The sequence below is a fragment of the Narcine bancroftii genome, chromosome 8, assembly GCF_036971445.1.
Source record: "Narcine bancroftii isolate sNarBan1 chromosome 8, sNarBan1.hap1, whole genome shotgun sequence".
Classification (NCBI taxonomy): Eukaryota; Metazoa; Chordata; class Chondrichthyes; order Torpediniformes; family Narcinidae; genus Narcine; species Narcine bancroftii.
In genome coordinates, this window is record NC_091476.1 from 12477137 (window position 1) to 12502395 (window position 25259).

Below are 25259 nucleotides of genomic sequence, written 5' to 3' on the forward strand. Positions count from 1 at the left end.
GATCGCCATGTAGCCACTGTCTGGCTTGCCAGGCAGGTCACTGCAAATGGCCTCCTACATTACTGCATTCGTAGCAACGCCTTCTCTTTGGTGCCCCCCCCCCCGCCCCATTTTCACTGAGTTTGCTGTTATGGAGCAACCGAGTCTCTGCCAGTATAACTGGATGGGTAAGCTGGGCTCATTAGCCTTGGTTGGAAGCCAGCCTAAAAGAAGGACAACTCTGATTTCAAACCCAGGCAGATGGTGCTCATTAGTCTCATCAGGCCATCCATCAAGGAGAAGGACACTTAGTTAATGACACCGACAACCTGGCTGTCACCATCCAAGATTAAATGCCAGGTATAAAGGGTGGGGCCAGTACTGCGTACACTGCACTCCACCTAAACAATCCATTGTACTGGCTCGAAGGACATGCCCAGGTCTTCGACCATCCTCCCCGACTTTGGACAATAACTGCAGGAAATTTACAAGCTGTACCAAGGGACTTTGGAGTGCAAGTTCAAACTGACCTGAAAGAGTTTAGCTGACTTACCATCACAACAGGAATATTAATTACAAGAGTAGAGACATCATGCTGCCACATACAGATCAACGGTTAAGCCAAACATAATGTTGTATTTAGTTCTATAATTTTTAATACATTAATTTATACATGGTAGAATCAGATTCCTGCCTTTGAAACCAATTAATCTATTAACCTTGCACATTTCTGGAGGGTGGTTGGAAACTGGAGCACCCAGTGAAAACCAACACAAGTCAGTGGGAGAATGTACAAATTCCTTGCAGACAGCACTGGATTCCAAGCAAAATTGCTGGTGGAGTAATGGCATTGCACAATATGTTACTTTAACCATGCCACCAAACCATAGAAAGAATGTGCTAACTCAAGAAAAGGTGAAAAAAGATTCAGCATTGCCTGGAATGGTGGCTGTGGATCTAACAAGAGATTGCATATAGGCAGCATTTATTTTCACTGGAACATGGGAGGCCGAGGAGTGATACGATTTTTTTTTTTTTAATTATGACAGATATGGGGTGGGTGGGGGAAACTTGAAAGCATAGTTTTTTGGTGAGAGGAAAAATATTTAAAAGAAATCTGAGAGACATTTTTCCCCACACAGAGGATGGTTGGTATATGGTTTCAGGCCCAAGTACTAATCGGTAATTCAACAGGTACATAGATAGGAAAGGAATAGAGAGGTAAGGGCCCAAGAGGAAAAAGTTGGCAATGGTTTTGGAGCCCAGCAAACATTATTAGAGCCAGAACACTGATTAAGAGAGAGAGAGGAGGGCTTGAGATATCAAAGAATCATGATTGAAAGCAAGCACCATTTGTGACTGAATCCCAATTAGTTTACAGGTACCAGTCAAGTGGTGGTTCAGTCTGCAAGAGTTATCAAAAGGTGATGCTGAATGGCTCAGTCAAGATTGGGCTAGTTGTAAAAGACAATGTGTTTTCAAGTGGATCAGGATTCAAATAGGAAATTGTTAGCAGGTAAGATTAAAGTGTATTGAAGATGAGAAAACATGGAAGTCAAGTCCAACTTAAAAATGTGAGCTTGCCATCAACAGGGCACTACAGAAGGAAGAGACCACTCAAAATATTAAACTCAGGATTGACAAATAGACTGTGACTACTGTCTTAGTTAAATATTGGTACTTCATACTGTGTGCAGCTTAATAAAGTTGCTTACAACCACTGAAGAATGCAAATGCACTGTATAACAATCAGAAGCTGGATACAGCACAAGCCCATTGATCATATGTTACCATAAGCATCCAAGAGGAAAGCACAAATTTCCCATGTAATATTGACCAAATTTCTATGAAAAAAAATACAGCTATTTATGGGGGGGCTTCGAACCAGTCATTATTTTTATGCTATGTGGTAACATACACAAGTGATATGTTAGGAATTCAAATTCCATCAGGATAAATGATAAACAAGTTGATATTTGTGCTGTTTCCACACAAGCATTACAGAAGCATGTGAAGTCTTAAAATTCAACTGCATAATTGATATTTTGCAGAAAACAAAATCCTGTTTTGAACACAAAAAAAACCCTGAATAGCCAATAGGCATTATTTTAGACTGTTACATTCAGCCTTGCAGCTTAACGTAATCATGTTAAGAAATTTTATTTAACAGATATAAAAATAGAATCAATTTTAAATATGCAACAGTTAATACTTTTTTTGAACTATTTAAACATGCTTTTGTATTACAGAAATGGACCGTGACAATTGCACAAGTCTATCTTGTACACGTTAAAGTATCCACATATCTGGAAACTTGACAATGTATACTCCAGTTTTCCAATGAAGGACTGAATTAGATAAAACCAATTTCAGTCAATAAACATTTCCACTGAAACAATAACTGAATCTCCTGACCATTCATTGACACTTGAAAAATAACATGGATCTATTTAAGCAAAATGTGAACAACTTACAAAGAAGTTGTTCTTGCTAGACTAGAAATAAATATTTGGACAATTCTAAAACAGGTGAAAAGTCTTTTTAACCTTACATACAAGTTGAGATCCAAGACTGTTCAGAAAACAGCAAAAATGGCTGTAATTGACATTCCAATTATTTCAACCATTTTCACAGGATGCCTAAATTTTTGTAGTAAATAAAGTATAAAGCATTCTGGGCTATTTTCATTTCATGTTAATCGTCACTAAATGTGCCATGAATAAATATTACCACTAAATTCAATAAGAACGAGCAGATCTTTCACAACATGTGATCGACTGAGAAAACTATCCATTTATTTAGAAAAAGATTACACTGGTAGAATACAGCAGATAAAAAATTCAAATGTAATTTTGAAAATTTATGACCAAACATAGGTATTCATGGAAATAGAAATCTCCTGTAGTTGTACAATTTAAACCTAATTTCATCTCGAGGACAATACTTGCAAATTTGTTTTACAGTCTTCGTGAAATAAACACAAGATGCTGAACGGGATAGTTTTAATCAGTAAACTAAACAATGGCTGATTTTAATTACACACAATCACTATACTAGTGTATACATAATATACAAATATCTTTGTTGCCATAAAGGTGAAGGTGGAAGGTTGTAGACAGTCTAGTGCAGTCACAAGTCTGCACTCAAAATGACTACAAAATGTACTTTGTGGTTTTGCAATGTACAGCACATTGTGCCTATATTTAAGAGCAAACCACTTGCTAGTATACTGAAAATGACATGCATACAGACAAAACATCAAGTTAAAAAGACAACACAACTCAACTTTTAAACTATGGTCAACAGAAATGGAGTGAAAGTAATTTAATGAAATGTGTTAATAGGCTTCGGTTAGGTCCTCTCTCTTGATCTGCCCTCTTCACAAATGAAATCATTGCGTTTCAAATTCAGTAGCACAAATAAATCCATGGCAGCAGCCTGCAGTCCAATAGAAAAATAAACTGTAAGCAGACACTTCGCATGTGGAATTCAACATATTAGAATTATGTATTTCAGGCATTTTGACCAGTATGTTAAGACTTCAAATTATGAATTATCAATCTAGTACTGGGGAAAATTCTGCATGTTCACATTCCAGGAGTACCACAGCTGAACAGATTCTGTGAAGATAGCTTCTGAGGAGCTCAGGACTCTGGCCTATTTATCTATTCGTTGCCTATTTCCAAACATAAATTAATAAATGTTTTGCCAAATTGTAGAGACATGGTTGAAATATAATAACATACTTATTCTATTTAATATCACTTGGTGAAACTAACTGACAGATAAAGAATTGTACACAACAGCAATGATGAACACAATTCTAGTGAGTTAACACCATCATTACAGGTACTTCATCAAAGTATAGTGATCTACTGAATTACTATTTGACAAATGTGATCCTTTAAACATCTAAGTTGTTGCCCTCATATTAAAACAAAGCAAAGCCATGCAACCTGGCAATAACTTGGTGGTCTCGATTACTAACTAATTAACTCACTTAAGAAAATTCCCAAGCTATTGCACCAAAATCTTTCAGCTCATCTCCTTAAGGAGTTTAAAAACTGGATTACTGAAATAAAATTAAAATATTGAAGAAATTATGCTAAAAAAGATTATTTCACAATGAAAGCGAGATCATTTAAGGGCGCCACGGTTGGTGTCATAGTTAGCGCAAAACTGTTAGAGCGCCAGCAATTGGGACCAGGATTCAAATCTCATGCTGTCTATAAGGAGTTTGTACATTCTCCCCGTGTCTGCATGGGTTTTCCCTGGGGGCTCCAGTTTCTTCTCACCTTTTAAAAAATGTACCAGGGGTGTAGATTAATTTGATGTAATTAGGGAGCATGAGCTTGTGAGCCAAAATAGCCTGCTCCTGTGCCATATGTCTAAACAAATTTAAATCATGAAATGCTTGAGGTTCCACATTTTTAAGTAAGGCATGAATATTTCACACACGAAAGTGCTGGATAACCTCAGCAGGTCACACCACGTACATAAGAAGCAAAGTGTACCTCCAACGTTTCAGGGAAGAGACTATAGTCAAGGAATGTGTAATAAATGAGCAGCTGCCTGAATAAAATGGGAGGAGGAGGGAAGGGGCAGGGGAGGAGCAAAGACCAGAAGGCAAGAGATCACTTTTGTTGTCATTCAGATTCTCTTCACAAGGAGAACTAAGAAAATAAAATGAAACTGGCACAAAAACAAGGGAGTGGAAGGTTTTAAAATCATGTATTGTGTACATCATCCTACAGGGCTTTTAAATCTTATCCTTTTGTATCAGTTCATCCAGTGTATCAGGTTTGTGGAGATGCAACTTGTTCATTTTGCTTAGGTTCCTCCTGCCACCCAGTTAGTGCCATGGCTTTGCCATCTGTAGTTGTCCTGCACCAACTGTCCTAACCATGGTTAACTTGTTTTATCATACCATTCCAATATTCGCGAGCACGAGACACTGAAAGCAGTCAGAGGTTACTTTTATTTTGGAGGAACTGTTCCTGATATTCCTCCCGAGCTGGTGAAACTTTCTCCTGGTTATGCGGATTCCAATACAACAGTGACTTCCAGATTGCTCCTTTCACCCACCCCTATCCAACACCTAGCACTGGGAATGACTGCATTCACAGAGGAAGAAGCTATTCTTATCAGTGTACAAAGTTGTGGAAGTCAGTGACAATGCTCCTCATGCATTCAAGTCTTAATAATTTTTCAACTTTCCACCAGGCAAACATGTTGCCATCACTCCTCAAACATGTTACCATCACTCCTCAAACATGTTGCCATCACTCCTCACTCCTCAAACATGTTGCCATCACTCCTCACTCCTCAAACATGTTGCCATCACTCCTCACTCATGTTGCCATCACTCCTCACTCCTCAGACATGTTGCCATCACTCCTCACTCCTCAGACATGTTGCCATCACTCCTCAAACATGTTGCCATCACTCCTCAAACATGTTGCCATCACTCCTCAAACATGTTGCCATCACTCCTCAAACATGTTGCCATCACTCCTCAAACATGTTGCCATCACTCCTCAAACATGTTGCCATCACTCCTCAAACATGTTGCCATCACTCCTCAAACATGTTGCCATCACTCCTCAAACATGTTGCCATCACTCCTCAAACATGTTGCCATCACTCCTCACTCCTCAAACATGTTGCCATCACTCCTCACTCCTCAAACATGTTGCCATCACTCCTCACTCCTCAAACATGTTGCCATCGCTCCTCATTCCATCACATGCAAATTGTCTTTACAACTGTTTAGCAAAAATACCACAGCACTACTTGTCAGAAAAATAGCCAATTTTTCTTTTCAAGTCTTTATCCAAATATCTTTTTTTTAAAAAAATGATCATTTGCTTTGATCATACAACAAAATCATAGCCATTTAGCAATATGAAAGAAAGCGTTGTTTCTGATCCTTACATCAATCACTGGGATTCTGCCTCCAGTTGCAAACCAATCACCAGTGGAAATAGTAAATAAAATGAAATTATCAACAACATTTCTCCTGAAATCTTTCTCTCTCTGCCATTCTATTAAGTCTTTGTGGAATCTCTCCGAAGCCTTGACATTATTTTTGAAGCATCATCACCCAACACACTGGCCACAACCTTTCACTAAGAGGCCAACAACCAGTACACATCCAGCATCTGCCCCTCAAAGGAGAGCTGCAAATGCAATCCCTTTTGCAAACATGAAGCTTTCAGCATCCTTCAAGTTACTATGGTGGCTCTGCAAGGTGGAGATGCTTGTGACTAGATCATTGGTCACATCCTGTGCTACTTCCTATCTAGACTGACCTGAAGCTCTTCTGGAATCTGTGCTGCTTCAAGGCTTTTTTTTAAATGATTGTGCAGCAGATAAGTTTTCTCTCGACGGGGTCAGTTGCAGGGTGATTTGCTAGTTGCATTGGCCAAGGTTTAAAGTATTTATCAAAATATTATTGCAATATCAATCAATGAAATCTAGGCTGCCAAAGACTGGCATGAAGCCAAGTGGTGAGATGCCCATCGGATGAGAAAATGGCCCCTGATTTACCAAAAACATCATCCTTTTCCTGAGTTATTGAGTATCAAATTCACCTCCATTTTATCCTTCTGAATATTATCTGATCCCATTATCGGGCCCATATCTAATTAATGTTCTTGTCTTCTAGTCCTCTGTACCTTCTATCACCCTAAAGGGCTTTTAAATCTTATCCTTTTGTATTAGTTCATCCAGTGAGATAATGGTTCCAGGTTTGTGGAGATGTAACTTGTTCATTTTGCTTAGGTTCCTCCTGCCACCCAGTTAGTGCCATGGCTTTGCCATCTGTAGTTGTCCTGCACCAACTGTCCTAACCATGGTTAACTTGTTTTATCATACCATTCCAATATTTGCGAGCATGACACACTGAAAGCAGTCAGAGGTTACTATTTTTGGAGGAACTGTTCCTGATTTTCCTCCCGAGCTACTGAAACTTTCTCCTGGTTACGCGGATTCCAATACAACAGTGGCTTCCAGATTGCTCCTTTCACCCACCTCTAACCAACACCTAGCACTGGGAAAACACTGACAGTTCAAAAGCTACAGAAATGCTTCATTTTTGTGCTTGGAGTAACATTCTGAAAAGCCATTTACTCCGATGCACTGTGCAGATAATCTTGATAACATCATTTTGAAATACAATTATATTTGTTAAAGTTACTCTTATTGTACCACCTTACTGGGCGGGGGGGGGGGGTGGAATCCTTTTATAATCATACTCAATTTTATAATTTCTGGACAGAAGACAGCAGGAAATTCTCAAGTAAATTTTAAAAAATTCTCTAAACACCGTGGTTGAAATAAAAAAAAAACACAAAATGTGGAGAAGCTCAACAGGTCAAACAGTGTCCTTTATGTAGCAGAGGGAAAGATACAGACCCGACGTTTTGGGCTCGATCATTTAATTAAAGTATGAGAAAATGCCGCAAGCATCCAAACAAAAGAGCGGGGGAGGGGGGGTTGCCAAAGGCAGGATATGATAGATGGAGAAAGGAAGGAGGGGACAGCAGCAAATGAGGGGGAGGTGTGAGAACTGGGTGGATGGAGGAACTATAAAGACAGGAAAAGGGGGAGGAGGGGGAAAAAAGCCAAGCAGGTTTAGTGGAAGGCAGTAAAGTCAATGTTAAATCCATCTGGCTGGAAGGTGCCCAGGTGGAAAATAAGAGGTTGTTCCTCCAATCTGCAGGTGGTCAGGGTGGGATAGTACACAAGGCCATGGAGAGACAGAGTGTGGGAGTGTGACTCGGAATTGAAATGGTTGTCCACTGGGAGGTCACTGTGGTTGTGAACGGAGTGGAGGTGCTGAGCAAAGCGATCTCCCAGTCTGCAAATGGTCTCTCTGATGTAGAGAATGCCACAAAGGGTGCACCACATGCAATAAATAAGTCCTGTGGATGTCGTTGCTTCACTTGAATGGCCTGTTTGGGGCCTCGGACCGTGGTGAGGGAGGAGGTGTGGGCACGTGTTGTACCTCCTGTGGATACAGGGATGGTGCCGGGGGAGAAACTGGTGGGAAGGGATCAGAGCACGAGGGAATCGAGGAGGGAGAGGTCCCAGCGGAAGGCTTAGAGGGAAAAATGTGTCTGGAGGTGGGATCCTGTAGTAAGTGCCGGAAATTCTAGTGGATGATCTGTTGGATGCGGAGACTGGTGGAGGATGAATGGGATTCTATGTTTGTTGTGTCTGGGGCAGAGGGGGACCAGGGCAGACAAGGGAGATGAAGGAGATGCAGGTGAATGAGTGTGGGTGATGGAGTGGAAGGGGGAGTCATGTATGTGAAAGAAGGCAGAAGTTTTGGAAAATCTGGACTAGAAGATCTCATCTTAGGAACAGATGCTGAGGAGCTGGAGAAATTGAGAGAAAGATGGAATCGTTGCAGGGACAGGGTTTGAGGAGGTGTAGTCCAAGTAGTTGTGGGAGTTGGAGGATATTTTGTATATGACAGTGGCTGGCTTGTCTCCCGAGATGGAGACAGAGAGATCCAGGAAGGGGAGAGTGTTGACAGAGATGGACCAGGGTGGAAGTTGTCCACAAAGTGGATGAAGTTGTCAAGCTCATCATGAGGCATCCCCAATATAGTCAACAATATAATGGAAGAAGATTTGGGGGGGGGGGGGGGGTGGGCCCTGCTTGGGTAGGCTTGCAGAATGGATTGGTCCACAAAGCCCACAAACGGGCAGGCGTAGCTGGGAGCCATACAGATACCCATGGGTACTCCTTTGATTTGGAGGAAGTAGGATGAATTAAAGAAGAAGCTATTCAGAGTGGAGACAGTTCTGCCAGGCAGAGAAAGGTGGTGGTAGAGGGTAACTGGTTGGGTCTTTGGTCCAGGAAGGAGTGAAGTGCTTTCAGACCTTGTGTGTGGGGGATAGAGGTATTAATGGATTAGACATCCGTTGTGAAGATGAGGTGGTCCAGTTCAGGGAATCTGAAGTCATTGAGCAGATGGAGGGCATGTGAGATGTCGTAAATTTCTCATCTTCCTGCAGCGACTCATGTCCATCAGGCTCACACTTCTGAACCTCGAACTTGATCAACTGTGGACACTTCCTGCATATAGAACATAGAAAACTACAACACACTATAGGTCTTTGGACCTCAATGTTGTGCCGACCCATATATTCCTTAAAAAAAAAATTAAAACCCTCCTTACCCAATAAATTTTTCTTCCATCCATGTGCCTGTCTAAAAGTCTCTTAAATGCCCACCCCCTTTCAGCTAACCTCTCACCGACATTCACCTCCCCCTCCCCCCACTGACATTCACCTACCCCCTGTCATTCCCCCATCAATGACATTCACCTGCCCCATCAGCAACCACCTCCCACCCCCCCAACATTAAACATGTCCAGAAGGGATAGATAAAGCATTCTTGTAGTATTGGAAATCAAGGCATTTGTTTTGTGTGTTTTTTAAAAATGAGAATAATTTACTCTTATTTAATTTTTACTCCATTTAACATTGGAAGTCTCTTGGATAAAAATAATTCCTTGCGTCTCATTACTTACAGAAATTTAAATCCTATTTTGAGCTAAATCACTGAGCATTTCCTTGGCATTCTGCAACACAACTGAGCAGATTCACAAATTGAAATTTTAAGAGTGCAGAGTTTGCATGTTTGTCAGAATTAAAGGCAAAATTAACAGGCATTGGGAACCTTGGTTTTCAAGGAATAGTAGCAATCTGGTAAAGAGGAAGGGAGAGGTGGAAAGTAGGTAGAGACAACAAGGACAAATGAGGTACTAGGAGAATAGAAGATGTAAGAAAATACTTAAGGAGGAAATCAGGAAGGCAAAAGGAAGAAATGAAGTTGCTTTGGCAGATAATGTGAAGGTAAACTCGAAGGGTTTCAACAAGTACGTTAAGAGTAAAAGGATTGTAAGGGACAAAATAAGTCCCCTAGAAGATCAGAGATCTTCTATATGTGAAGCCGAATGAGATGGGGGAGATCTTCAGCAGTTTTTTTTGCATCATTATTTAGTTAGGAAACTGGCATGGTGTATTAAAAAGGAAGTGACATGGAACGCATAGAGATTAAAAAGGTTTTTTTGCTGCCTTAGTGAATAAATGGACCTTGAGGGAGACTAGTGTATAAATTACAAGGGTAATTTTGATAACGTCCTTACCCATGGGTGAGGTGCTGGAGGATTGTTGTTCGAAAAAGGCCCCAAAAGTAAACCAGGAAATTACAGCCTGGTGAGCCTAATGTCAGTAGTGGGTAAATTATTGGAGCGTGTTCTGAGAGCAAGTATTTGGACAACCAGGGGCTGATTAAGGATAGTCAGGATGGGTTTGTGCGTGGTAGGTCATGCTTAATGAATTTTATAGTTTTTTTTGAGGAGGTTACCAAGAAGGTAGATGAAGGAAAGGCTGTGGATGTTGTCGACATGGACTTTAGTTAGGCCTTTGACAAGGCCTCATATGGGTTAGTTCAGAAGGTTCAGAAGGTTCCATCGAGAAGTTGTAAAATGGATTCAAAATTGGCTGTGTGAGAGAAGACAGAGACTGGTAGTGGATGATGGCTTCTCAGACTGGAGGTCTGTGATTAGTGGTGTGCCTCAGGGATCAGTTTTGGGACCATTGTTGTTTATTGTCTATATCAATGATCTAGATGATAATGTGGTAAATTGGATCAGCAAGTTTGCTGATGACACTAAGATTGGAGGCCTTGTGGACAGTGAGGAAGGCTTTCAAAGCATGCAGAGGGATCTCGACCAACTCAAAAAATGGGCCAGAAAATAAAAGATGGAACTTAAAGCAGACGTGTGAGGTATTGCATTTTGAAGGACTACCACGGTAGGAAATTTATAGTAAATGGTATGGCACTGAGAAGTGTGGAGGAACAAAGGGACCTGGGAATACAGATAAACAATTCCCTGAAAGTGGTGTCACATGTAGACTGGGTTGTAAAAAAAATATTTGGCATCTTGGCCTTCATAAATTAGTGAGTCAAGGAGTTGGGATGCAATTGTGAGGTTGCACATGTCATTTGTGAGGACAAACTTGGAGTATTATATGAAGTTCTTGTCGCCAAATTGCAGTAAGGTTATCAGGAAGATCAGAAGATTTACTAGAATGTTGCTGGGTCTTCAAGAGTTCAGTTACTAGAAAAGATTAAACAGGTTGGGACTTTAATCCTTAAGAGCGTAGAAGAATGAGGGGAGATTTGATAGAGGTTTACAAAATTATGAGGGGAATAAACAGAATCAATGCAAGTAGGCTCTTTCCACATAGATTGGAAGAGATAAATATGAGAGGACATGGCTTTAGGGTGAAAGGTTTACCCTTCATTCAGAGAGTGGTGGGTGTTTGGAACGAGCTGCCATCTGATGTTGTAAATGCAGATTCACTCTCAAGTTTTGAGAATAAATTAGATAGATACATTGATGGGAGTGGTCTGGAGGGCTATGAAATGGGTGCAGGTCAGTGGGACTATAGGAATGATGTTTTGGCACAGATTAGAAGGGCTAAATGGCTTGTTTCCTGTGCTATAGTTTTCCATGGTTCTATATTCTTTACTAAGTTCTGATCACGAAAAGCCAAAAATGTAGGAATAATAAATTGACATTGAGAGAACAACATTCCTATCAATACAAATAAATTGATTATTTTACACCAAAATTAACCTTACCATTAGCCTTGTTATTCTTCATTATCTGTGTTTTTCTGAGGATTTATGAGTGGGATCATTAAGAAAAACAGATCAGAATATATTTCAAGTAAACTTACAAAATGAACAGACAACCATTGCAAAACTGAAACTATTCTAGAATCTGTACAATGACTGCAAATTTGTTATTTAGGACCAGGGGACAATACCAACCTAAGCCAATGAGATGAGACTTTAAATGTGAACCAAATAATTTATGATGGTTGGAATCAAGTGTTTTTGTATGTTTGACAATTTAGTTTTGTCTTACAAATCCCATTTCCATAAGCATAGAATCAATAAAAAGGATATTGTTTTTTGTCATCTTTCAAACCTCCACCTTCACGTTTTTCTTTCTTCTCTCCTTTATCATGTCTGGACTCCTGATCAGCATATAAAATTAAATGAAATGTTATATCTTTCAAATTGAATGATCTAGGCCATGTTAATTGTATTCTCCCAAAGGAAAATAGGATTACTAAATATAAAGAATTTTGCATTCACAAGCATCAAACATAGTTATCCAAGCATTTAGCATCTCTGGTCAGCTATTGTTCCTTTTGATGTTTGTTCCCTCAAACTCCATTTTATTTCCACACCTCAAGAACACAGTTTGATCCTCTCAAGCCATGCCAAGTATTACAGCAAAACCTCCTTCCAGAAACACATATGTTAATATGTTCATTCCTTTTGGTATTTCACATTATGGTAGAAGTACAAACAAAAGTTCATCAATAGGCAGGTTTTGGGATACATAAAAGCACAAGAAAATTAGGCTGAGTTTAGCCTAATTTCCTACGTGAAAGATCGTGCATGACAAATTTGTTGGAATCATATGATGAAGTAACAAGTCAGATAAAGTGGATGTTCTTAATTTGTATTTTCAGAATGCCTTTGACAAGGTGCTACACACAAGGTTACTAAATAAGATGGTAGCACACAGTATTTCAGGAAATGAAGAGAAGACAAGTGGACTGGCAGAAGGCAAAGAGTAGGAATAAAGGTTGGCTGTTGATGACTTGTGGTGTTCTGGAGGGGTCAAATTGGTGCACTACTTTTAAAGCTTTTAGCAAATAATTTAAATGAATGGACATTGGACAGGTTGGGAAAATGGGCAAAGAAATGCCAGATGTAATAAAGCCATAGCGAAGTGTATGGTCACGCACTTTGGTCGAAGGAATAAGGAAGAAGACTATTTTGAAATGGGTATATAAATGCTCAGAAAGCAAAGGTCAAAAGGGAATTGGAAGCCCTTGTGCAGAATTGAGTCAGTAGTAAGGAAGCCAAATCCAATGTTAGCATTTATTTCAAAGGGACTAGAATTTTAAAAACAAATATTTAATGCTGAGTGTTTATGATGTTAATCATATGGAAGATTGTGAGCAGTTTTGGGCCCCATACCCAAGGACAGATGAGGTAGAATTGGAGAAGGCTCAAAGGAGGTTTGCAAGAATGACCCCTGGGATTAGAGGGTTAATGTATGAGGAAAGTTTGATCGCTCTGGACTCACTGGACTTCAAATTGAAACATAGTGAATATTTAAAGGGTAAGATATAGTGGACATGGAAAAAAATATTTCCAGTGGTGGTAGAGTCTAGGACCATAGTGCGCAGCTTCAGAATAATACAACAGAGATGAAGATATTTACTCAGCAGATTTTATTTTAATTTTAGAGATACAACAAGGTATAGGCCCTTCTGGCCAACAAGTCCACACTGCCCAAATACACACATGTGACAAATTAACCTACTAACCCTGTATGCCTTTGGAATGTGGGAGGAAACCAGAATACCCTGATGAAACTGATGCAGATATGAGAATAATGCAAAACTTCATTATAGATAGCTCTGGATTTGAAACCAGGTCGCTGCTGCCATAGAGGCATTGTGCTAACCACGACACGAACCGTGCTGCACCAGATGGTGATGAATCTGAGGAATTTGTTAGCAAAAATAGCTGTGGGGGCCAAATCATTTTGTATATTTAAAAGGGAGGTTGAAAGGTTCTTGATTAGTAAAGAGCAATAAGGGTGATGAAGAGAAGGCAGGTAAATAGGGTTAAAAGGAAGAGAACATCAGCTACGAGTTGAATGGCAGATCAGACTCAATGAGCTGAATGGCCTCATGCTGCTCCTACCTCTTCTTATAGTCTAAATCTTGCTTTGTCTGAATTTGGGTGGAAGGGAAGAAGTGAAAACCACTAGGAGGTGATAGCTCTCGGAATGGAGAAGAGAAAAAGACAGAGAGTGGGGCATGGCAGAGAAGCCAGAGACAGACCTGGAGACAGAATAAGGTGCAAAGGCAAAGCAAGGAAGGGGGGGTGTGCAGGGGGGGAACCCAGAGAGAGAGCCAGCCAGCGCGAGAGAGCCAGCCAGCGCGAGAGAGCCAGCCAGCGCGAGAGAGCCAGCCAGCGCGAGAGAGCCAGCCAGCGCGAGAGAGCCAGCCAGCGCGAGAGAGCCAGCCAGCGCGAGAGAGCCAGCCAGCGCGAGAGAGCCAGCCAGCGCGAGAGAGCCAGCCAGCGCGAGAGAGCCAGCCAGCGCGAGAGAGCCAGCCAGCGCGAGAGAGCCAGCCAGCGCGAGAGAGCCAGCCAGCGAGCGCGAGAGAGCCAGCCAGCGAGCGCGAGACACACAGAGCATGACAGAGAGAGAGAGAGAGAGAGAGAGAGAGAGAGAGAGAGAGAGAGAGAGAGAGAGAGAGAGAGAGAACTAATGGAAACTGGAGAAGTCAATATTAATGCCATCTTTTGGAATTTCCCAGACAGAATATTAGGTGCTATTCCTCCAATTTACTGGTCGTCTCGACTTGGCAGTGCACAAGGCCATGGAGAGACATGCAGGTGTGGGAGTGCCACACGATAATGAAATGGTTGGCCATTAGGAGTGGACTAATATTGCAGCATACAGAGCGAAAGTACTCAACATAATCTCTCAATTTGTGTCCAGCCTCTCCAATATAGAGCAGGGTACAATGGGAGCATCGGATGCAGTAGATGACACCTATAGATTCACAAATGAAGTGTTTCTTCACTTGGAATAACAGTTTGGGATTCCAGTTGGTGGTGAGGGAGGAGGCGTTGTTGCAACTGTCACAATTCCTGCGGTCACAGGGGGAGGTAGTAAGGGGGAATAAGTGGATGAAGGAGCACAGAGAGAGCAGTCCCTGTGGAAGGCTAATAGGGGAGGTGATGGGAAAACATGTCTGGTGGTGGGATTACATAGTAGGTGGTGGAAATTGCAGAGGGTAATGTGTTAGATGCAGAGGCTGGTGAGGTGGTAGGTGAGGGCAAAGGGAATCCTGTCCTTGTGTTGTGGGTTAGAGGGGGCCAGGGCTGATGTTTGAAAATAGTGTGGGCAAGGGCTGAATTGATGGTGGTAGAGTGGGAAACCACACTTTTTGAAGGACATTTTTGTGTAATAAGCTACAATTACAGCGTCTGCAGACATTTTTGTTTATATTCTACAGATAAAAGAGTGCTGGATACATTGCTTCAGGGAATAAAAGGGCTGAATCCTTTAATTTTCTTCAATGACAATACATGGAGTATAGATGAGCAATTATCTGCATGGTCCAATCCAGGTTTGGCTGGATATTTAAAGCCAAGAGTGAAAAAGGTAACAATAATTTATTAAACATCCATCTGACACAATTATTTGATTTCTTTTCAAATACTAATGGATCTGCTGCATGCTCTCAGAAATTTCTGGTAACTGCAGTTACGTTAACCTTGGGAAAAAAAAGTGGTTCTTTAATAATATTATTAATTTTGTCAATGTCCCAAGCCAATTATAAGAATTTATTTTATAGTAGTTTCAAAAACACAAAGTTTATAACACATTTTAATCTCATTTTCTTAGCCTTGTTGTTCCTTGCCAAAACTAAATTATCTACAATACTGTACCTTTTTACTGGTTGTTGAACTTTTTTCTATTTTTTCTAATTTGATTGAGTCATTTTTATCTCTGTCTTTACCAGAGGCAGATTTTGAACTCTTATTCTTCTCCTTCTCACTTGAGCGTGGGGAATCGACTGGACTTGCACTTTTGCTCCGTTTCCCAGAGCCACCTGTCAAACATTCAACCTTCAATTCACTATACAGTAACCCCACACTCAACATAGAATAACACGACTTGCTTAAGTGGTCAGACTAAACTCGGCATCAAGCACAAAATGTAGGCTGGGTGTGAAACAAAACTGAGAAATCTACTTTTCAACCAGACTCTGAAGTGCCATAGAATTTGCCTGTCTCAAAGCAATCTAAACAAATCTGGTGAATGCCAGAGTCTTTTGCCCCGAGTAGGAGAATCAATAATCATGAACCTGAGGGGCGACTTTTTTTATTTATTTACAGAGGATGGTAAGTACATGGAACAAGGTTTTCAGAGGAGGTACCTGAGGCAGGTACTGTTGCAATGTTTGAGATAGATTTGGACAGATACATGGATAGGATAGGTTTAAAGAGATATGGGCCAAACGCAGGCAGGTTGGACGAGTATTGATGCAACATTTTGGGGGGGGGGGGGGTGTGAGTAAGTTGGGTTGAAGGGCCTACTTCCAAATTTTATGACTCGATAAGACATTTTTAATTGAATCTATAATAGATTCTCTCATTTTTTCACACAACTCATGTCTTGCTCTTCTGAAGAATTTCATCCAATCACCACAAGTGATATTGTGTGACTAGCAGAAGACATTGGAATTCAGGTTGCCTATTAAGAGGAAGATGCAGTCTGGTGCAAGATGTATTGCCAAATCACGCAAGGTGCAGTTTCTAACAAAATTGCTGCCATTCAGGAATCTAAAGGCTCAAACTTGTGCATAAGCTATAGAAATGCATTTACAAGAATATAAACCTATCAATATATTCCACCATTGACTCCCCACAATTCTGAAATAGGGACCGCAGAGGCAGTGCTAATCTAAAAATATTTCACCTTAAGTGAATGATTTTAATTACTTTGTGTACTTTTTCAATCAATATTTAAAATTTTATTTGCTTCCAGTGTAATTGTTGATGTGTCTTTGATTGGTAGAGATATTTCACAATTAAAATCAACAAAAATTTTGAGAGAAAGCAAAACCTGTCCTCAGCAGGTTAGATTAAAAATCTGTTAAAAATGAAGACCCATCTTTTAGTTAACAACCAGAACTGCTGAATCAAGGCCAGAAGACAAATGTCTAACATAATACGAACTACATTTAATAACAAAAGAGTTTGGGTTTCAGGTTATTCAGTGGAACAGGCCTTTTTCACATCTCTCATTTAAAATGTGTCAATTTTCATTCTACTCCACAAGCCATTTTTCTGTTGGTTCTATTCGACAGCCATTCAGCTGTAGTGGAGCTGATTTGAATCTGTTTATTAATCTTCAAAATTCTAACAAGTGATCAGATATTACTATTTACCTGTTCCATTTTCATCTTTACGCCGTTTTGATTCTTGGATGCTCTCTCGTTCATTATTTGAATGATCCTGAGAAGAGAAAACAAAAATTCCTACCTAGAATGACAAAAGGAGAACATCGAAGAACTAATTCCTGCCAAAATAATACAAGTCCCAGATTGGTGAAAAAAAAAATGCAATAAATTACTGTTGCAAGCTTCTTCCAATATTAAAATATGAACCAAGAAAAATCAAAAAGCAGAAAAGAATAATGTTCCAGAGGAAAAGCAACAGGTGATTGCTCAACCTAACCACTACCATAATAGATTCATGTTAACAGATGTCATTGCAGCAGAAACTCAAAGTGCAAAAATAGGAATTAGTTCCAGTTTAAATCTGCTTTGCTATCACTTACCCTTTTGCGCTCTTTTCGTTCTTTATCTTCTTTTTTTTCCCTCTCTCTTGATCGATCCCTGAACTTCTCCACTTTCTTATCCATTTCTCTTTCTTTACTCTTTGATTGTGTGCCTGTACTATGGTTGGTATGATGCGGGCTATGGTGCTGTTAAAAATGATGCAAGCCGTTCTTATGATAATCATAGCTCAAAGGAACTAAATAACATTCTAGTACGGTCAAATGAAATATCCTTGTTTTTGCAGTGACAATTTGAATGCAATAATACATTTGCTTGTTAGCTGGCTTTAGATTATAAACACACAGCTGTAATGAGACCAATTTAATTCAAGTCTTCACCCAAAGCTTTAAAAGAAAGTAGAAAGAACAATTCAAAATAATTGAAAACCTGAAAGGCAAGATTAATAAAGATGTCAAAGTTGCAACTTAGTTCGATCACTGAGCTAAAATAAACAGTAAATGTAAACAAAATTCAAATGCTTGAAAATGTATTCCATTTTAAAATTCAACCAGTTAATAGCCACAACCAAATTAAAGAAATTCTCAACAAATCATGGGAATTTAATTTCAATTTTGTTTGTATAGGACTCCAAGTTTATGACTAACAGAAATCCATTTTTACACAAATCCTCATATATTTTTGAAGCCTTTTCAACATATTGATAACGTGATGGCCATTCATTGTTTCACATACTATGAGAACACTAAATGATCGTGAAAGTTATTAAAGCTGCCCTAGCTTTGCAATCTCCATTGGAAAAATTGGCTGATTTCCCCTTTACCAGTAAACAAATAAAGAGATAATGTGTGAGAAAGTGGGTGAAAAGATTAGAAGGCATTATTGTGCCTTGGTTTAATTCAGGGAATAGAATGTAGACTGGGAAATTAACTGAAACTTTACTGATAGTATTAAATTGTCTCTTTTTAACTAAAATTTGGACCAAAGTCAACAAGTCTGTAAGTAACCACTGAGGAAAGACAAAATTGATAAAACATTTCCCACGTTCCTTGAACAGAGTCCCAAAGTGATTCCTACTTGATGACGTCCATTTGAAGTGTCATAACTTCAGTGATATATTCTTATAATGAGCCTCGTGATCAAAAGCCAAAGTGAACAAAAAAGTTAATTACAATGGAACAATGCTGCTTTTAGGTTTTTCATCTCTATACTGAATGATCACTACTGAGAACCTAGAACAAAATGTCTGTTACACAGAACTAACAACGCAGATTTCAAATATTTGGACATTAACAGCAAAAGTGATAAATTTCCAGTTTCAAATTCATGATGTGTATTTGGAAGTCCTTAATACAAGTATACCCCGTTTTACAAATACTCTCTTTACAAAAGTTTGCTTTTACAAAGAAAACCAGTGTTCGCTTTTACAAAAGGATTTGAATAGGTCTTCGCTTTTATAAAAATAGCCTTCAATAGTAGTGAACGGGTCTTTACACCATTTTGGGTTACGAAAGGTTTCATAGGAACCCCCTTGTTTCATAAAGCGGGGTATGTCTGTATTTAAATTTCTTTGTGGCAATTGACCTCTCAAAAAGAAACCATTTTTATTGTACTATTGTTACATGTTCATCTACAACCACTCTACCACAAAACCAAAATGTAATTAATTTTAAAATACTTTGAGAGAAAATACCTCTTACAAATATATCCCATTGCATAATCATATACAAATTCCATTGGCAAATTTGAAAATTTTGCCAGAAATTCAGAATCTTGACTAAGGGCTCATACCAAAAATATTAGTTGTATATCTTTACCTCCTACAGACGCTGCAAGAACTGCTGAGTTCATCCAGAACTTTTGAGTTTTTATTGAAGTTTCTAGGAGTCTCTTTTTCCTTGATGTTACTTACTTGAACAAAAACAGCATTGGTTCCTCTGTGAATACGCCTGAGATTGTCTGATTTTGGAAGCTAAGCAATAGCTAGTCAATACTTGGAGGGGACACTGCCTGCGAACACTGCCTGTGAGGGGCGCTGGGAAAAGTGGCGACCCTCTGACTGCCTTATGTTAGTTAGACAAAAGTTAAAGAATTTCTTTTCTGTTACATTCTAAATGTAGCATCGTGTTACGGGACAATAATGGAACCTTCAGCTTTTACCTTGACTGACTACACCACCTTCCTATTGACATTCGCTGCGACTATTCAGATGGAATTTCCTATCCAATTTAAGACAATGCCCTTTTATTGATATAGTTCTTTACCTCAATATCAAAACAAGCCGGATAGCCACAGCTTTCATTGGTTTCATTCCACTGCCCTTAAATACTAAAAGACCTACACAACATTACAGGTTTCTATTTTCCAACACTTGTTCCAAACAAATAGGATTACAAGAATCTCATCTATGTACTTTCCACTGCAACGGTAGGTTCTACAGAATGTGAATCAATTAACTTTTCTGTCCTTACCTTTTGACAACCTTACAAACAGCTATTTTCTTGCTTCCCTCATTTGCGGCAGTGCAAATATTTTTGGAGTCCTCTAAGCTGCATACTTGTTTTCTCAAATCACTTCATTACTGATGTCTTTTTTTTAAATGCTGAAACTACATTTGTCTCCAACATAGTTCCCAAAGTTACTTACTTGAATCCTTCAAACTGAGCCCATTCTCTGATGATCACATAGCTACAGTATCATAGTCTCTATTTGTCCTCCTCTATGGCTTTAGTGCCCAAAAATGTCAATCATTCTGAAATGCATTTCATTCTCCTTGCTACTGAATATTTTAAATGCTGCCACTGCTCACCCCTCCTTAAGAACTGATCAGTTCTTTCCCTCACCTGCTTATTACCCTTCCGTGTCATTATGTGCGCACGAACATTTGTTTTGGACTGAAGGACTTGCATCCAACACAGAGAGCCAAAAACCTTTTCTGTTATTCCAAACATTCCAAAAAGTCCTGACTTTAAACACTGATGAAGATATTTACCCCATTTGTGTTAAAGGAAGTGTTGACAAAACAGGTTGCACCAATTATAATAGATTAATTACATTATTGGTTAATTAATACTTGACAGCTTCAGAACACTTAAAAAAATCCTCAATTATTACATTTGATATGTTAAGATGCTTGTGTTCATTAGTCTGGGCATAAAACACAAGAGGAAGGATGAGACATTGCACCTTAAAACACTGGTTCAGACACAGATGGAAACTGAATGGGTCCAGTTCTGGACACCATACTACAAACAGATTTTAGTGGAGATTCATGAGGATGGTGCCTGGGATGGAATGTCTTAGTTCAAAGGAGATGGGTTTAGATGGTCCTGTTTTCCTTAGATAGAGTTGGCTGAGATAGGACCGATGGGAAATGATGAAGTATACATTAAAAAAGCAAGAAGCTTTTCTCCATGGCATTTAAAACAAGGCAGCAGAGGTGTAGAAGGGATCTGAGAAGAAGAGGGTGGTTGTAAGCAAGAGGAAGAGGAAACATACTGCTATTTTAGTAGTTGGATTAGCAACTGAATTGTCAAGACATTGCAAGCTACAGAGCAGATGCTGATAAATGGGATTAGCTTCAATGGGAAGTGAATGGTCAGTGTGGACATGATCAGCCAAAAGGCCTGTTTCTCTCCCACTGATTGTGAAATATAGTGTGCAATTTTGTAAAAATATTGCTGTTTCACAAAAAGGGATTGTTGTGATTTCTTATCAATAATTTAGTATATGTTCACGATGCTCTAGAACAGGGGTGTCAAACTCAAATTCACAGAGGGCCAAAATTAAAAACTTGGACTAAGTCATGGGCCAAACTAAATATGTATTGAAAATTTTCAACAACATCTGCAGGTTTTCTCTTCTTTCAACATATGTAATGTTAAACTTTATCTTATTAAAATAAATGTTTAATAATAGTTTTGGTTAAACTCTTTCCAGAAGAAGCATTAACAAATGAGAAATAAAATATTCAATAGATAATATTTCTCTATAGCCTTTAAGCTCCTTTTAAATGTATTTTTTTTCACAAGCCAACAAGTCAAAAAAATAACAACTTGCTTCAATGACAAACAGGTTTGTCTTTTAAAATGATGAACATATCGTCTGCCTCCCACCTGCCTTGAAAGGTCCTGTTTTCTGTCTTTCGTTTGGCCATTTTTCGTAAGGGGTTTATTACATGCGAGTTAGGCAACAGGTCTCAGATGCTAATGAAGGTAAAGAGAGGAGGTGGGGGCGATTAGCGGGCTGACGGGCCGGCGCCAATACATTTGCAAAGCATTCTGGGATTTGTAGTATTCGCTGTGCATGCGCTATACTGGCGCGGCGGCCATCAGGCCAGCTCTAATACATATTTGATATGATCTTGCAGGCCAAATACAATTATATCACGGGCCAAATTTGGGCCGCGGGCCTGAGTTTGACATGTGTGCTCTAGAAGATCTCCAGAAGAAGTTGATTCTCTTTAGAAGCAAGTCTTCATCTTTGCTACATGAAGTACACTGTTTGACCTGCTGAGTTTCTCCAGCAATGTTTTTTTCACTTCAATCATACTGTCTGCAGACTTTTGTGTTTTACTCATAGATCATAAAAGATATGTTTTTGAACACAAGAGATTGCAGATACTGTAATCTGGAACTAAACATAAACTAGGTACATTCAATGGGTCAGGCAGTACCCGTGGAAGTAAATGCTCAATGGTTAAAGTTTTGAGTCAAGTCATTGCATCAGGATATATTTAGAGTCGCCTTTAGCATTTTATTTTTAAAAGGATGCTGGTGCTTTGGAAAGTGTTTGGACAAAATGACAAAGCTATGCTTAGATAAGGGTGGAGTTGGGAAGGAAAACAGCATTTTGAGAAACAGTGTGAGCATTTTCAAGATCATGAATTATCAAAGCTCAAAAGAAGAAATACACAAAATGTATGGACAGAACTAAAAGAAGTATCTGTGAAAGATGAGAAATTAAATGACAAAAGAGGATGGAAAGTGAAGTTTTATTTCAGTGATTTCAAATAATTATTCTTTCTTCTATTTACACTTCTACCACACTGGGCAGCAATGAGTCAAGGTACAACCAGTCAACATGGAAGTGATGTAAATGGAAGAGACTGAATCATTAATTAATATGACCAAATGAAAGCATTGTAAATGCTCACAATCCAAAAAAAAAAGTTGAAAATGTTGCACAAATGAAACTATTCAATAATGTTAGACCAAGGCCTCTATAGTTTTCAGGCAGAAAATGAAATATTTTTCTTCAGAAAGCTCAATGGAACTAAAACTCAAAAATGAGAAGTTGGGTCAAATTTGCAAACTGAATGGTGATATTGCACAAAGTGGTTATCCAATCTATGTCTCTCCAACATTGAAGAAAGGACATTGCGAGCAATAAATTCAAATTACAAGCCCCAGAAAGCTTCAGTGAAAAATAGGACTGGGCTTTGGGTGCGAGGTATTGCATGCATGAAGTTTGTGGATAGTTTTATCAGGTGATCATTTGAATTAAATTGGTATTGGTATAACCAATGACTCAAACAAAGCATGAACAATTTATCTGCAAATTAAAATTATGAAGTTGTCAACTTACGAAGTAAGTTGTGAACTACCATAACAAAAAAAAAGAGCTTCAGGAAATAACACATCAACCTTATTTTACAAACTTTCCATAAACAAGGGTGAATGATGAGCAGATCCCTGAAAAATATGAAGTTCAGAAATGAACATATTTCCTTGAAAGCCTGAAGTCATCACAAATAACAACTGGACTAAGAAATATTACATCAGGAGAGAAAGTATCCCACAAGATTGAAAAGGGAATGGTAAACAAATGCCATATCTATCTGAGACTCAAGAATGATGAATGAAAACAATCTTCAAAATATCTCATATGATCCAGTCCACTGTTTGTGTTCAATACAATGCTCTTCACCATGGCTGCCAACTACCTGAAGACCACAGTTTGATGATCATAAATAAGCAAATCATACCACAAACGGGGCCCAGAATCTTGACCAACACACACCTTGACGGCCTCAGGTGCTGTTACAAGCCTGCGTCACTATTTTTATGTCACTTATAAACTTCAGCAAACCATTCAAATTAATTGGGGTGGGCTGGATTCAACAGTTTCGGTTAGCATAATACTGGGAGTGGGAAGATGGTCAAATGCAGTGAATAAGTTTATTAATTATTGAAAGCTGTTGGATAATCCAGAGGTGGCACAAAGAACTTCAGTGCATCGTGAAAGTCCAGAATATGCTTGGACACTGCAGTAGCCAATGGTCCTCCATGGAACCGTCAGCTGACACCTGTGCAAACCAGAAGAGTGCATTAGTCGAGATTAAAATGTTTCCTTCAAGTGAAGGATATTCCAATGCTCTTCTAGTCTTATTACGTGAAGATCCTGAAGTGTCATTTGAGGTAACTGTCATCACTTGTCTTGATATTGAGATCCAAAAAAATTACACCAATTTAAGTTTATTTTCAGGAAATACTCCAATATTAATCCAAAGATTTCAATCAAATAAAACTAATTCTCAAAGTAAAAAAAAAACAATTATCTGCAGTGAAAAATAAAAGTTTAGATGCTGTAAATCTGAAACACACACAAGAAAATGCTGAATATACTCAGCACTTCAGGCTGCTTCTGTGGAAAGAGAAACAAAATCAAGGTTTCAAGTCCAATGAAAGGTCTCCATCTCGAAATGTTGACAGTTTCTCTTCCCACAGATGAGGATCGACCATTTCCAGCTTATTTATAAAAATTTACAGCTTAAATTTACAAATTTAATTAACAATTAAAATAGGGGGAAAAAAGCTTAGTTTAAAAAAAAAATTAATTGTGTCCAAATCTTGCATACATGACACAATCTGTGTGACCATTAATGCAGGAAAACTGAATAAATGTACCAGGATGAAACACTGAATTTAGTGAAATAAAATGATTACTAAGCAGGTCTCATTCAAGATTATTTAAGACTCAGTCATATAAACATATGGAAGTTACTGAGCCATCAAATAACAAATTTACAAGATTTACATACAAAAAATATTTGAGTTTGCCTTCTAACAAACTAATGAAAAAATTCATTTAGTAATGCTAGCTTGTTTTAAATGATCCAAATGACTTGGGGTGGATAGATAAAGGGAACAAAATATCATGTATGGTTTCTCAACAAATTGCATTCTTGCAGATTTTCATGAACCCCCATCAACTAATGACTAAGATAGCCAAATGGATGTACAACTGTTATCATGGTGCTTGTACAAAACAGTGTAAATAGCTCAGTTATTAACATAAAATGTATCCAAAATAGATTAATTTTTGTTAAAAAGTTTCGCTAATTTTACTCTCAACCTCATTAAATCAAGATGCAAGGGTAGTTGTTTTAACAATCCACTCTCAACGGTATTTGCTGTGGGCAATGTTTACAAAGGTTTCATGTGTGCTTTCAATTTTAATTCAAGCTAACAAGCAAGTGTACTTTATCAACAAGATTACACAGAAACAGACATTTGAATTGATATACCCATCAATATTTTACATTGAATTAAAACTAAAGTAGCATAGCATCACAACTTGAAGTTGCATTTATAAATTTAATTCCACAATTTCCAGAGAATTAAATTCATTAGAGAGGAAGAGATTGCATTTTGTCAAAATTGCATGAAGAACAATTAAAATAGGGGAAAAAAAATGCTTAGTTTATATCTATCAATAATCTTATTTCACAGCAGTTTCTTCATATTGGAACAGAAATCCAGAAAGATTTTGACTCAATTTTAAATACAAATTAGTTGTAAAGGTGAAATCTTAATTAATCGCTGAATTCTTCTGGCTATT

The 25259-nt window shown here is 38.7% G+C and overlaps 1 protein-coding gene across 5 annotated transcripts in view; it reads right to left on the reverse strand.

Annotated features, from left to right (window-relative positions):
- Positions 1-2752: 2752 nt before the first annotated feature.
- thoc2 (THO complex 2) overlaps positions 2753-25259 on the reverse strand; it is a 107431-nt gene continuing 84924 nt past the window's right edge. For all 5 annotated transcript variants that reach the window (XM_069892914.1, XM_069892913.1, XM_069892916.1 and 2 more), the window contains exons 34-39: positions 17459-17605; positions 17067-17133; positions 15562-15725; positions 11977-12047; positions 11647-11695; positions 2753-3417 (exon numbers count right to left, since the gene is read on the reverse strand). In XM_069892914.1, coding sequence (XP_069749015.1) covers positions 11668-11695; positions 11977-12047; positions 15562-15725; positions 17067-17133; positions 17459-17605 — 477 coding nt within the window. In that variant the 3' untranslated portion in view covers positions 2753-3417; positions 11647-11667. The remainder of the gene's footprint in view (positions 3418-11646; positions 11696-11976; positions 12048-15561; positions 15726-17066; positions 17134-17458; positions 17606-25259) is intronic.